General features: G+C 37.3%; 1 protein-coding gene across 3 annotated transcripts in view; it reads right to left on the bottom strand.

The window, feature by feature from the left end:
• Nucleotides 1-11,599, bottom strand: part of clint1b (clathrin interactor 1b) — a 55,135-nt gene extending 43,536 nt beyond the window's left edge. For all 3 annotated transcript variants that reach the window (XM_067376103.1, XM_067376105.1, XM_067376104.1), the window contains exon 1: nt 11,415-11,599. In XM_067376103.1, the coding sequence (XP_067232204.1) occupies nt 11,415-11,455 (41 nt within the window). In that variant the 5' untranslated portion in view covers nt 11,456-11,599. The remainder of the gene's footprint in view (nt 1-11,414) is intronic.
• Between the last annotated feature and the right edge of the window lie 2,294 nt (nt 11,600-13,893).

Raw genomic sequence — 13,893 nt, 5'->3', positions numbered from 1 at the left:
TAACCGATACGATACCGATTATTTGCATGTTTATGTACCCGATAACCGATATGCAGAACCGATATTTATTTACTGTTATACTTCTGTTTATGACAATTATTACAACACAAAAGAGCTGAACAAACCATTTTATTTATAACAATCACTCCCTCCTTGCATACAAAAAAAAAAATAATAATTTTTACTGAATAATATTAGCTGGAATATATAACATTGTCAGGAAAGTAACAAACAAAACAGCATACATCATTGCATTTTCCAATAGTGTTATTAATTATTATGTTTTGTCGGTCTAGATCATGAAATGCTTTCTGACAAAGTGCTGTAACTTATCTATGCATTTACACAAAACTATAACCGCGATCGCGTGTCGAGATACTAAATAATTTCCACAGAGCTGCATTTATTTAGATTTGTATTAACTAAATAATAGTTATGTAGTAAATCAAATGATTATATAATCTAATAAAGTTAAACAGCACTTGTCAGTTGGCATTTTATGATCTAAATTTAATCTAACGTTAAATCATGAAATGCCAACTGACAAAGTGCTGTTTGACTATTTAACTTAAACAACCGCGATCGCGCATGGAAATAATAAATAATTAATTTCCACAAAGCGGTAGGCAATATTTATATGTGTATTAGCGAAATAATTGTTATGTAGTAAATGATAATATAATCTAGGGTGCTTAAACAAGATAATCTTGTCAAAAGTTTCATTCAGTGGCCGTGCTTAAGCCTCCTGATCATCCGTCAGTTGCTAAGCAATATGAACGAACTAGACTAACGGTGAGCAAATACAACAGATAGAGAATTAAATTCAGCGCTTTTATTTTCAACATGCACTCATTCATGTCTGTTTTATTTAATTCATGTAAAGTTACGTCTTTATTGGGGCAGGACATGACGAATTACACTACGTGACTCAATGAGTTTGTCTCAATTGTTTAGAAACAAGCTGCATAAATTAACTATATCAGGAATTTATGTCTCAGATCTCATTTGTGCATGTCTGTTATGTTAAATAAAGTTGATTAATTAAAGCAAACCAAGTAGAACATATACTTTACCTGTGCACTGAGTTGATGTTGACTGATCTCCTCAGACGGAGGAAGTCTCAAAACGGCCACAAGATGGTGCCGTAAATCGGCGAATCCGATATTACAAAACCGATACCCGATTATGGAAAAATGCTTAAATATCGGGAAAAATATCGGTAAACCGATACATCGGTCGATCACTAGACTACAGTGGTTCAACCTTAATGTTATGAAGCGACGAGTATACTTTTTGTGTGCAAAAACAAACAAAAGTAATGACTTTATTCAACAATTTCTTCTTTTCCCTGTCATTCTTCTATGCTGTTGAGGTTGTAAACACAGTGCAGTGCTTCCGGGATCTATGTCAGAACGCCGGCTTCAAGCGACAATCGATAATCCTTGCATTGTGACAAGTTTATTTACCGTGTTAAAATTCCCAAACTGTAACATTACTAATTATCGGTCTTGTGCTTTAGGGCATTTTCACACCTGTAGATCGATTGCATTGTTCCGAATCAGGGACTTAATTTGTTACAATGTCGCATTTTCTTCTTGATTCGATTTGCTTCCACAAGGCAATATTTCAAAGTAGAAAATATCGATCTCTCGATTTTAATCGATTCTCATTTTTACGAACTGATATCGATTCTTAATCTCAAGAATCGATTAGTCTTGTCTGTTCTCAGTTCATGAATGAGCAGAATATGTAGTGCGCCTCCCATCCAATAAATCGCAATAATCTTTGTGCTTCGTTACTTTTGATATGAAGCAAAGTCTCAGATTTTAAATGACGTCCATCTTATTATGAGATTAAACAAAAATAAATACCGTTTTGGTGCTGTTTAATGTGACGTGACCGATCACTTTAGCGCCTCGGTTAAAGAGAAGCAGCAGCATGGAGCACATGTGAACATCCTTTCCTCCGCTTTAATACCAGTTACAGCGCGAAATCACCATGAATAAACATCTGAAGGTATGTTCAAATATACAGTACAACTTAAAGAAATCCGTATCATGTCTCATGTAATCGCTCAATCAGTGTTTCAACCTCGGAAAGAAGTCAATACAACAGCTTGTAAACAATGTCCCGTAACATCACATTTACTCAGAAAAACATTCAGTGAACAAACTCATTAGTCAGCTAGAAAAGTGTACTCTAGAAAGCAACATTCAAATAAATATAGCTATGAACGGTTACATATTCATTATAATGTTCTTCAATATTTAATGCATGTTTGAATAAATGTTATGACAGCCACAATTTAAATGTTTATATTTAAAAAATCAAATTGGAGTAGAAATATGATTATGTAATTCTAAACTATTTATAATAAAAACATCATTGAGTGTAATTTAAGTGTTTGTATATAAATAAGTTAATTTAACCTTCAATATTATTATAGTTACCTACTGATTTACATGTGTAGTTTGCAACATTAGTTGAGAGATTTTATAAGACACTATAAGAATGTAGCAGTCATTCCCGCAGTTAAATTATGTACTACATTCGTACTAATTCAAGCGTGATCTCTCTGTATCTCCCAGCGCTGTCTAAAAGACTAACTGTTTTGAGACACATGCAAACACTATATGAAAGTTATAATGCAGCTAGAGTGGAAATCAAGGGTTCGTCGGGACAGCGTTCTTGCACAGAGAAGCGCAATTACACAAAGTTTTAAGATGAAGAGGTGCTCTCTGGTTTGTAACTGCAGTAGCCTAACTCATGTGCTTACTCACAGAATCAAACACTGCTTTTTATATATCATTTCCCGTTAAGAAATATATTGTTTGGTTCGTAGGTCCAATTGCTTTTACACCACAAACAAACCGCCCCAGAGTTTGTTTGCAATTGGGCCGAGACCAGCTCGTTCAGGCGATCTTGGAGCGATTGCTTTAGTGCAGGTCTGAGCACGATTGCTGTGTTCACATATGCCTAAACGAACCGAGCAAAGCGAGAAAAGGCATCAGGTTCTGAAACAAAAACTAAGGTGTGAAAACACCCTTAAACTCTGCTTCTTAGAAAAAAAAAAATTATGTTGATTTTTCTGTAAGTATCCACTTTGCAATAGTCAATTTTTTTGCTAGTCAAAATCATGCTAAGGGGGTAGACATTTTAAATTTTACAGTAAGTGTAAGTGATAAAAACAGGAGATATTAACTTAAGAAAAAGGATGATAGCTAGCTTTTTTTTTAAGTCTATTTATTTTATTTTTTTTAAGAAAAAAAGTCTATATGAAACAGTAAAAGTTAGCATAAAAGTAAAAAAAAAAAAAAAAAAAAAAAAAAAAATCAAAACTTTATCAAACTTTTCAGTTTTTGTTCTGTTTTTGCAGGGCAGTATGCAAGTGACATACTGCAATGATCGCAAAGAGAAAACTGACTGTAAAAATTGACTCAGGGTTTGAAATTTACTCTTGCCAACTTACCTACCAGATAAAAATTTGGTAGTGAAAATCTACTGTGGTGTGTAACACATACTGTGGACATTTGTTTTCCTGTCCAAACACCCTCTTTCTTACAAAAAGGGCCATTTGTAATTTTTAGAGCATCTACAAGATTTTATACATTTATTTTGTAACCAATTCAAGTGTAACAATTAGTGATTTTAAAACTTTTTGTATAAACTGAATTAATATTAATACATTTCTTAAATTTTGCAAAAATACAGAGAATTGAATGTATACTTATGTCAGACTGTAATTGATAACACAACACATTTAAGAATGAATTTCCTGTTCAGTGGAGCACATCCAAAAGCTTTTAGGAGTAAAAAAAGTCAACTGTCGACTCCATTAGCCAGCAGCACATTCCATTTAACCAGCCCTAAATTAATAAAGAAACATCACTATGCTAACTATAAACCACAACATTATGTTTCACCACAAACAATCACATAAAATTGAACAAAACCTGACTGCACCTGCACCAATTTATTTATCATTGTGGTACCACTGCAAGGACATACAAAGGAGTCAAACCCAACAATGAAAAGGCCAGCTATATCAATATCCACCTCCTTTCAGCTGAATTCATGCATGCTTAAAAGAAGCCTTCAGCTCTGGCTTCCATTACATATATTACAGTAACTTGACTGCAGGGCTTGTTTGTGCAAAGTCAGACACCCAGAAAAAACAGGGAGTCGGAAAAATGATGAGCAGGATTACTGCTTGATCAGGTCTTACTGAAAGCATAAACATGAGAGATGCACTGATATTTATCGGCCAAATTTTGAACCACTGGCATATCGGCAAGGCCGATATAACAAACTGCGTGAAGGCACGGAATTGTATAATGTCTGTTATAGGGCTGCACAATTAAATCGAATTTCTAATCGCAATTTCGATTATGGATGCCACGATTTCGTAATCGTTCAAAGGCGTGATTACAAGAAATATCCACGTACATTATTCTTTGTGCTTACTAGCTGTGTTTAGAGCATGTTACATTGTGAGAGGTGAATCAGGACTACTTCAGAGTGTAAAAGGTCTAACCCAGCACAAAAGAAACTAACAGTGACGTAAGTGTACACTGATTGGTCGAACACGTGCAATACACCAGCCCCCACAAACTAACTCTACAAACATGGAAAACAGTGAGAGAAGGACCTCTCAACCTTACACCAAGGAGAAAATCCAGCGAGACTTTGAGCGGACCAAGCAAAACATGATTATGTATTTCTGCTCAGGCAATGGGCATTAACCACATGGCAAAAGCAAATAGTTTTTCATATACTGTCTACTTTCTTCATATAACAGTTCTATCTAACAAAATATTAAACATGACTGTTAAACAGATTGTAAACTAGGGCTGCACGATATTGGAAAAAAATTACATTGCGATATTTTTTTTCCCAACGATATATATTGCGATATTGAGAGCCATCAATCCAGGCTAAAGTCAATAAAGTCAATAACTTAAAATAAATATATTTTTTATAAAACAACTTATAAGCATTTTGGTTCACAATCTTTTGTTTTTAAGTCAACTTTTCTTAGCAAAAGTGCCAAAGTAAAACAGTGTTGGTCATCATCATAATCATGGCTAAACAAAATGAAATAAAACTTCTAAACTGAGTATTCTTTAGCATGATCATGCTTATGTATGCTGTATGTTTTGAGACAGGTTCGTTGGCAAGTGACCGCGATGCGACCGCAAAAGGCACTTTCACTTTCACGATCAAAGTGCACGCCACTGATAAGCATTGTAAATGCAGTACTACAGTATACACATACCAATGAAACGCACAGATCTCCTCTCGTGCGTCCTCCACTGGATGAGGCAATATCACTTTCGTTTCTATTTCAGATATCTCTTTTATGGATGCCATCAATGCTTTTGCCTTTCAAGATGTAATTACCGAAATCAAAACAGTCCATAAACTATAAATCCTCATGAAAACGTCAGTCAAGCCAGCTCGCGTGTCAACCTGAGAGATCAGCCTCCTTACCTTAAAGTGTCAAATTTCTCGGTTTCTGAATGGACGGTTTGGCTTGATTGACAAACGCTAACGTTCGGGCATGATTTGTATACCATCGACCTGTCCTAAAACGTTAGCAGGCTTTGATCGATGGTTTGGAGATCGCGTGTTTCTCCGTTTGAGAGCGCATTTCCTGTTCACATCCGCGACAAAACAGCTGATTATTTATGAACGAAAGCTCACAGAAACTTGAAAATTGTCTAATTTGAAAGAAAATATCCTAAGCTAAAAGGTGATATAGTGTGACTGAAGCAGCCCTTATCAAAAGTGCGGGGGTCGACTTCTAAATTTTCAAAACCGCGGGGGTCCTGACGGGGGGGGGGGTCCCCCGTGCCAACGGCGCCCCTGTTTAGCATTGAATGTTGGCTGTGAGCGGTGAGCAGCGGAACCATAGACTGTAAAAAAAGATGGACGACGCGACGTCGCTTCCTTCTATTGTATTGAACTGAAGCCAAAATGGGCTGATGAATGGGCGCTGACACGTTACGCAATACGTCAAAGAAAAAAAAAGTTTGGAGCCTGGGCATGCGCAGAAGGAATCGTCCGTTGAGCCGGAGGCGGAGTCGCGATATCAAACTTCCGACCAGACGACTGCGTCATCATTCATGTATTTTAAATAGACTATAAAAATTATACACAATTTAAAAGTCTACCTATAAAATAATAGGCTATTCTGTTTCTAGAGCAATAATATTTTTGAAACAGCAAATTCAGTAGATAAAATCAATATAATATGCCACTAGAAACAACTCTAAATCGTCAGAAACGGTCCTGCCATTTTAAATCAAGTTCAACTAACGTTACAGGAGATCGATTGCTGTAATTAGAGTAAGCTATCATTAGTTTTGTCCTGCTAATTATTATTTTATACCCATAAAAATAATAAGTAACTGCCAGATAACGATCACCTGCTTTTTCCCGACATGGTTAACATTAGGTGTGTTATCTTAACTAATAACATTTATTAATTAGCTTATAACGCCCACATTTGATGTTACAGAAAAAAAGTTCAGTGATCCGTCAGATCCTGTAGGTCGGTTAGTACAGATTACTGCTGAACAACTCATTTTGTTGGTGTTAATGACAAAGAAATCGAAAATTAACAGTTAGTTAATACATCTTCAATCTCCCCTCGAAGCTCCGACAGTCCTCAGACAAGCTGTCAATCAACTTCGAATCATGACGACACGCCCCGTTTTTATAGAATCAAATTGCTAGCTAAAATCTAAATCATCACAAAAACGAACAATTGAATATATCAGTGTGATAACAACTACCTTAAATGACCAAAACCATCTTTCAGAAAGTTTTATTTGAAGCAGAATTTATTTTTAAGTTTTCACTGAAGTCTCATTCGACTGCATTGAGAGGGCGGGGTTTATGACCTGTACTGCATCCAGCCTCCAGGGGGCGATCAAAGAGCCCGTGGCTTCACTTTTCAGAACGTATGAGACACACCCGAGCGGAACGTGCATGTCACCCCAGCAACAAGCCATACAACAAACTTGTGTTTGTGCTACCCTGGTGCTAACGTTCTCTTAATACACCATGGGCTACTACCCTTCACATCGCATGTTCCGGCGATGTGACTATCGCTCACGCGCACATCGCGATGTCGATGTTCAAACAGAATATCGTTCAGCCCTATTGTAAACTAATGAAAAAGGAGAATGCGAGCACTGTTCTCAGCGTCGTCAAAATAAAAGTCACAACAACAAGCGCAGTTTACGTCACTTCAGTGTTCCTACTTGTGGTGCAAATGCAACCAGGAAAATGGCCCTAGGGGAACATTAGCTCTCAGGGAACCACCCTGGTGGCTAGTACCTATAGGCCAGAACACACCAAGCCGACACCGATGAACTAGTGGCTACGAAAGCAGACTGCGGGGGTTGGCTCACGTCGGCAGCGTCAAAAGTTGCCCTGACACTCCAAACCGACGCTAAACAGCGACGGCCAAGTAGCGCGTCAGTTCTGCGCCTGCCTTTCCGAACCAGCTGGCGGCAGTAGCTGAACAGCCAATCAGAATGACCAGATGGCCCGACGGACTGACGAGCTTCCACACCGATTCAACATTTCGAATCGGCCGAAAAAAAGCCGACGAGGACCAACTTCAGCCGACGGTGCGGAACACACGGAGAAAACTTAGTCGGCCGACAAAGAAAAACTGCCCGATGGCCAATCAGGAAGAGTGTTTTCAGCTTGTTTTTTATTTTACATAAAAACATGCATGCAATTGCTTCAAACAACGCTATAAAGCTATTCAAAACATCATTCAATGTAACTGAGATAATTGTAATTAATCACAATTACAATTTCAAGGGAATAAATGATTTTTGTCATAATTGTGCAGCCCTAGTCTGTTGCATAATCCTCCGTTTTTCTCTTGGTAAAATAATAAAATACTTGCTAAAACAAAATTACATCTGTACAAAATACAGCAGGGCTTGAGAATACGGACTACTCGGTGCAAGCGTTAACATCGCTCAGGACGATTGACAGAACTGCCAATGTCACGATAAGGCCAGTGCTGCATCTTCACGACAGTTTATCCTTTGCACATTTTTAAGCTTGCAAATTTAAATATTCATGCGCAAGAAGACACGAAAGACAAATGGTAAACTAGATAGTAGGGGTGTGACGAGACAGGTATCTCACGAGACGAGACTCGAGATTGAGTTCACGAGACGAGAACGAGACAAGATTTTTTCACACTATTTTTAAGAAATCCTCAATGGTGAAATACATGGCTAGAAAAAAATATTGTGCAGGTGTATTTGAAATGTTTTAACTAATCATATCGTAATGAATGTCATTTCAGTTCTACTTTCTGAGTATGAATTATCATATGCCGTAAAAGACAACAATACTCAAGCACTGTAAAAGGTTTAGCTTCTAACTCAACTGACTGACTTCTCTTCTGTATGATTTCAGTCTCTTTAGGACTTACTGTACATGATTTATGAGCTTCAATAACTTTTGACCTCCTAACTGAACTCCTTTCCACAAACTGATCATATAATAAAAACAGTATAAATAAAAATGGTAACACTTTACAATAAGGTCTCATTTATTAATATTAATGTATTAACCAACATCAACAAACATAGTAAAGATTGTATTTTATAGCTATACTGGACAGCCTATTCACCAAACTTTGCAGAGGTTAAAATCCTTCGAGCATTTGTGAAAGGTTGATTATGTAAGGAATAATTGACGACGGGCTGTTGAATTCTTAGAAAACAATGCACATCCAAGGTGTTCAAGCGGACTCAATTATTCCGCTTATACTACAGTCACCACACCTCAAGATGCTGTTCCGATGTTGTATTTCAAGACATTTGTCAGTTTTTTTTTGTCCTCAAAACACTCGTGTGCGGGACTAATTTCTTACGCATTTCATCACAAGCCTCCGTTGCCAATTCCAAAATGTCATTTTAGAACTAGTAACGGAGGCTTGAGTAGGGTGACCGCCTAGCTACTGATCTGTTGCAGGACAGTGATTTTGTGGGACAATGCGGGACACGTGAATTTACATCTATTACACTATGTAAATATTGATTTTACATCAATACATGGAGAATATCTTGTGTTTTTTTACATAGGTGCTTGACCATTTCCGTGGGTGGCGCATGAGCATCCACGGGATGTTCGTTGGAAATATTTAACAACAGGATGTTGCTAACCACATTGCAGTTCATATGGAACTGCAATGCGGTCAAGACCTGCGAGAACTACTTTAGCCGTACGTTTCCATGAAAATAAATGCACACCTTAGAACGTTGGTCAACCAATCAGATTTGAGCATTCAAGAGCCCCGTAGTATAAAACAGAAATGCACCACTAAATGGGGCAAAGTGACAAAAAAATACAACAAAACAGTAAGTTCTATGGTTAAAATGTTCCTTGGTACCTTGGATTAAGAAATGTACTCTTAAACACCAGGTAAAATTTAATTCTCATGGTTTACCTTTAGACTTAATACAATCAAATCATTGTTTCGGAGTAGGTCATGGGAATGTCACAACAAAGATAATGAGATAGACTTTCGGAGACCATTTTTGTCTGTTTTTACAACTTGTTTGAGAGCTTTTATATCCTCCTCAGCAATTCACTGAAAGGCCATGTAAATAAAAACAGTGTAATGAAACTTTAAGATACAGATGTTGTTTGGTCTTTGGATGATATAATGATGTTACCAGCAGATAAAGATTAATTTCTGTTTAGTCATTTAGGAAAAATTTACACCAGTGTTTATAGATCATCACATTGGTAACTATTTAGTAAAGCATCATTTTGCTGGTTAGACAAGCAACAGGATGCTCTGTATATAACTTTATTGTTGGCAACTTTCTATTATGTCATACTGAAAAAAACATTTCTGTCAGTCAATCTAGTTTAAAGGATTAGTTCACTTTCAAATAAAATTTTCCTGATAACTTACTCACCCCCATGTCATCCAAGATGTTCATTAAAACATTCCAGGATTATTCTCCTTATAGTGGACTTCAATGGATTTCGGACGGTTGAAGGTCAAAGCTTTTTGAAGAACGCGGAAAGCAGAAGCACGTGCAACACGATCATTTGAGCATATAACGCATATACAGTTGTATTTATGTAGAAAATGACCGATCGTTTCGCTAGATAAGACCCTTATTCCTTGTCTGGTATTGTTTCAAGCCCTTTTAAGCTGCGGTGAAACTGTCATTTTGACCTTCAACTATTTGGAGGCTATTGAAGTCCACTATAAGGAGAACAATCCTGGAATGTTTTCATTAAAAACCTTAATTTCTTTTCAACTAAAGAAAGAAGGACATGAACATCTTGGATGACATGGGGGTGAGTAAATTATCAGGAAATTTTTATTTAACAGTGGACAAATCCTTTAGGTTGTGCCCAGGGATAAAGCACATACCCATGCACTAACTTTCTGAAAACTTGAGAAAAGCCATGCAGTTTGTTTTCAAGAGATAAAATACGGTGATCACAATAAAAAAGGACCGCGTTTCATTTTAAAATCAAAACTAATTATGATGTTTCTCATCAATTTGCACCAAACAGTGGCCATCACTTGCAAAATAAATCATCTGAAGGATTGAACTGAAACTCATTCAGCACTGATGGAGCAAAACAAGGCCCACATGTACTACTAAGGTCATTCTGCGTGGTATTTTAGGGTTGACAGCTGAATCGTCAAATGTGTTATTATAAACGTGTGTGTTGTGATGTTAAGGCTGAACGACACCGTTATTCATTCCACACATGAATTTAGCATGGTTCATTTAGCTAAGCTAATCGGCTAATTAGCTAGCATGTATAACGGGCCTCTGAACCGTATCACATTTATCAACACAAACTCCAACATTATACACACAAATAAAATAGATATGACAGGAGGAGAAATACCGTCAGAGACCATTCAAGCTCATTTGCTGCTGACTAAAGAGATGTTTTAGCGGTTTAACAGTGTTGGCAAGAAAAATGTACAGATAAGAATGTAGCTTGAAAGTTGGAAGCTGTCTACCTAGTCAACATTTTGAGAGCATTATATGAAGGCAAAACGCGCCTATTATGCCCCAAAATGCTGCACGCTCCTGTCATGCCCAAAGATGCTGCCTAGGTAGGCAGCTCACTGGGGTTTGAAACACAGCCCAGAGAAAAATAAATAAAAATAAGCGTGTAAATTGTGTAGGTTTAATTGAAGAACAAGCATGATCGGGAAGGGAACATAAATAGGTTTAAAATCGTGAAATATGAGAGATCATACTGTTATATTAATCGTGTGGCGCTCGTGATCAGCTGAGGGCGTGACGTCACGGGATCCGCACCTTCATAAGTAACGGGCCTCTGCATCGACACACAAGCTCTTTAGAAAGCAAAAGCCCGGGCATACTCACGCTTTATCCACCAACTCCCTGACTTTCCACATATTCAACATCTCGGCGCTTTAGCAGGGGCTCTCCGCCTCAATATCTCGTCGTCCAGTCCGCACTAAAACACAGGTGGACTCGGATATCTGTTACCGATAATAACAGAATCCCTCAGCCCCTTCCGCCTCTCCAGCGCTAATCGACACAGCAGCACAGCGGGTCGGCCAGTTACTACGGTGACGCGTATTGTGCGTCAAGAGGGAGCGGACGCGGGCGTGACGTCGTATGCGGTCATCATGGGAAATGTAGTTTTTCGAGAAACGTAACGCTCAAGATCCATTAATGTACTAAAAACATATTTAAATCAGTTCATGTGAGTACAGTGGTTAAATATTAATATTATAATGCGACGAGAATATTTTTGGTGCACCAAAAAAACAAAATTGGAAAAAAAAAACAGAGCAACAGTGTTAAAATAGCAAAATTCTGCAGGAAAATCGGCAACACTGCTGTCAGTACACCATAACTATACAAATGAACTAGATCTATTTCCATTCAAAGGGATGGAAACTGATAGAAAACTGTGGCTTCCTCTAGTGGACAACATTAATATCACAGTCTTTATCTTTCAGTTGAAATGGCTGAATTTGCTGTAAACTAGGCATGCTCAGAATGACTTCTCACTATGTACAAAGTTTTGATAAGTTATAATACATATAGACATAAGTCATAATGGGCCATACCAGACAAATATAAAAAATTGTATCGCCTAAGCAGTTCAATAGATCAGAATTCTTTGATAAGTTTTGTGAGCAAGGTCTAGAGCTGATGTGTACAATGTTTGGTGTAGGTCTGACAAACAGCCTAGGAGTTTTCACAAAATTTGGCACACATCCATTTTTACAAGTTCATGTTCAAATATATCCATTTTTGTAACTGTAGGCCATTCAAATTTGTTGTTAATAGCCACAGAAATTTGATTGGATGCTGGTGGCCATGTTTTTTTTTTTGTAAAGTATCCAAGTCAAATTAGAGGATATGTTAAGACATCCACCAAATAAGATGCATACCAATTTTCAACTTCATAGATCATGCGGTTGCGGAGTTATATTGGTTTTTTAGTTGTAGCGCCCCCTATTGGTAGAATTTACAAAACCTGGTGTGCATCATCCTCCTCAGAATGTCCTGCTGTATTTGTGTGTCAATTTTTATTAAGCTTGAAGATTGTGTTTAGCAGCTATAGGTCAACTCCTAAAAATGGCCGTTGCAATTAATTAACTTATAACTTTGCAGATCAAATTTCTTTTGATAACTTTTTTTCAGCACTGTCCTACTGTGTGCCTAATTTGGTGAAAATTGGACCAGCGACCTAGGAAGAGTTCGAAAAATGTAGGCTAGGGTTTTAGGAAAATTCAAAATGGCAGAAAAATTTTTATAGGTGGAAATGAAATCTGAGATATACTTTGTAGTGATTGATTCTGTAGTGTTTTCAGGGGAAAATACTTTTGTTTCTAGCTGTTAGGATTTCAAAGTTATGGTCAAAAATGCAAATTGCCTTATTATAGCACCATTTAAAGGTGCCCTAGAACTTTTTTTAAAAGATGTAATATAAGTCTAAGGTGTCCCTCGAATGTGTCTGTGAAGTTTCAGCTCAAAATACCCATAGATTTTTTATTAATTAATTTTTTTAACTGCCTATTTTGGGGCATAATTAGAAATGAGCCGATTCAGGGCTACTGAATGCTCCACGCCCCAAGACCTCGCGCTTGCCTTAAACAACATAAAAAAGTTCAAACAGCTAATATAACCCTCAAAATGGATCTTTACAAAGTGTTCGTCATGCAGCATGTCTAATCGCGTAAGTACAGTGTTTAATTTTGATGTTTACATTTGATTCTGAATAAGTTTGAGGCTATTCTCCGTGGCTAACGGCTAATGCTACACTGTTAGAGAGATTTATAAAGAATGAAGTTGTGTTTATGAATTATACAGACTGCAAGTGTTTAAAAATGAAAATAGCAACGGCTCTTGTCTCCGTGAATACAGTAAGAAACGATGGTAACTTTAACCACATTTAACAGTACATTAGCAACATGCCAACGAGACATTTAGAAAGACAATTTACAAATATCGCTAAAAATATCATGTAATCATGGATCATGTCAGTTATTATTGCTCCATCTGCCATTTTTTGCTATCGTCCTTGCTTGATTACCTAGTCTGATGATTCAGCTGTGCACAGATCCAGACGTTCTGCCCTTGTCTAATGCCTTTCAAAATGTTGGGAACATGGGCTGGCATATGCAAATATTGGGGCGTACATATTAATGATCCCGACTGTTACGTAACAGTCGGTGTTATGTTGAGATTTGCCTGTTCTTCAGAGGTCTTTTAAACAAATGAGATTTATATAAGAAGGAGGAAACAATGGAGTTTGAGACTCACTGTATGTCTTTTCCATGTACTGAACTCTTGTTATTCAATTATGCAGAGGTAAATTCAATTT

The sequence above is a fragment of the Chanodichthys erythropterus genome, chromosome 22 (genome assembly GCF_024489055.1).
Source record: "Chanodichthys erythropterus isolate Z2021 chromosome 22, ASM2448905v1, whole genome shotgun sequence".
Classification (NCBI taxonomy): Eukaryota; Metazoa; Chordata; class Actinopteri; order Cypriniformes; family Xenocyprididae; genus Chanodichthys; species Chanodichthys erythropterus.
This window is presented reverse-complemented; position numbering and strand designations above follow the sequence as displayed.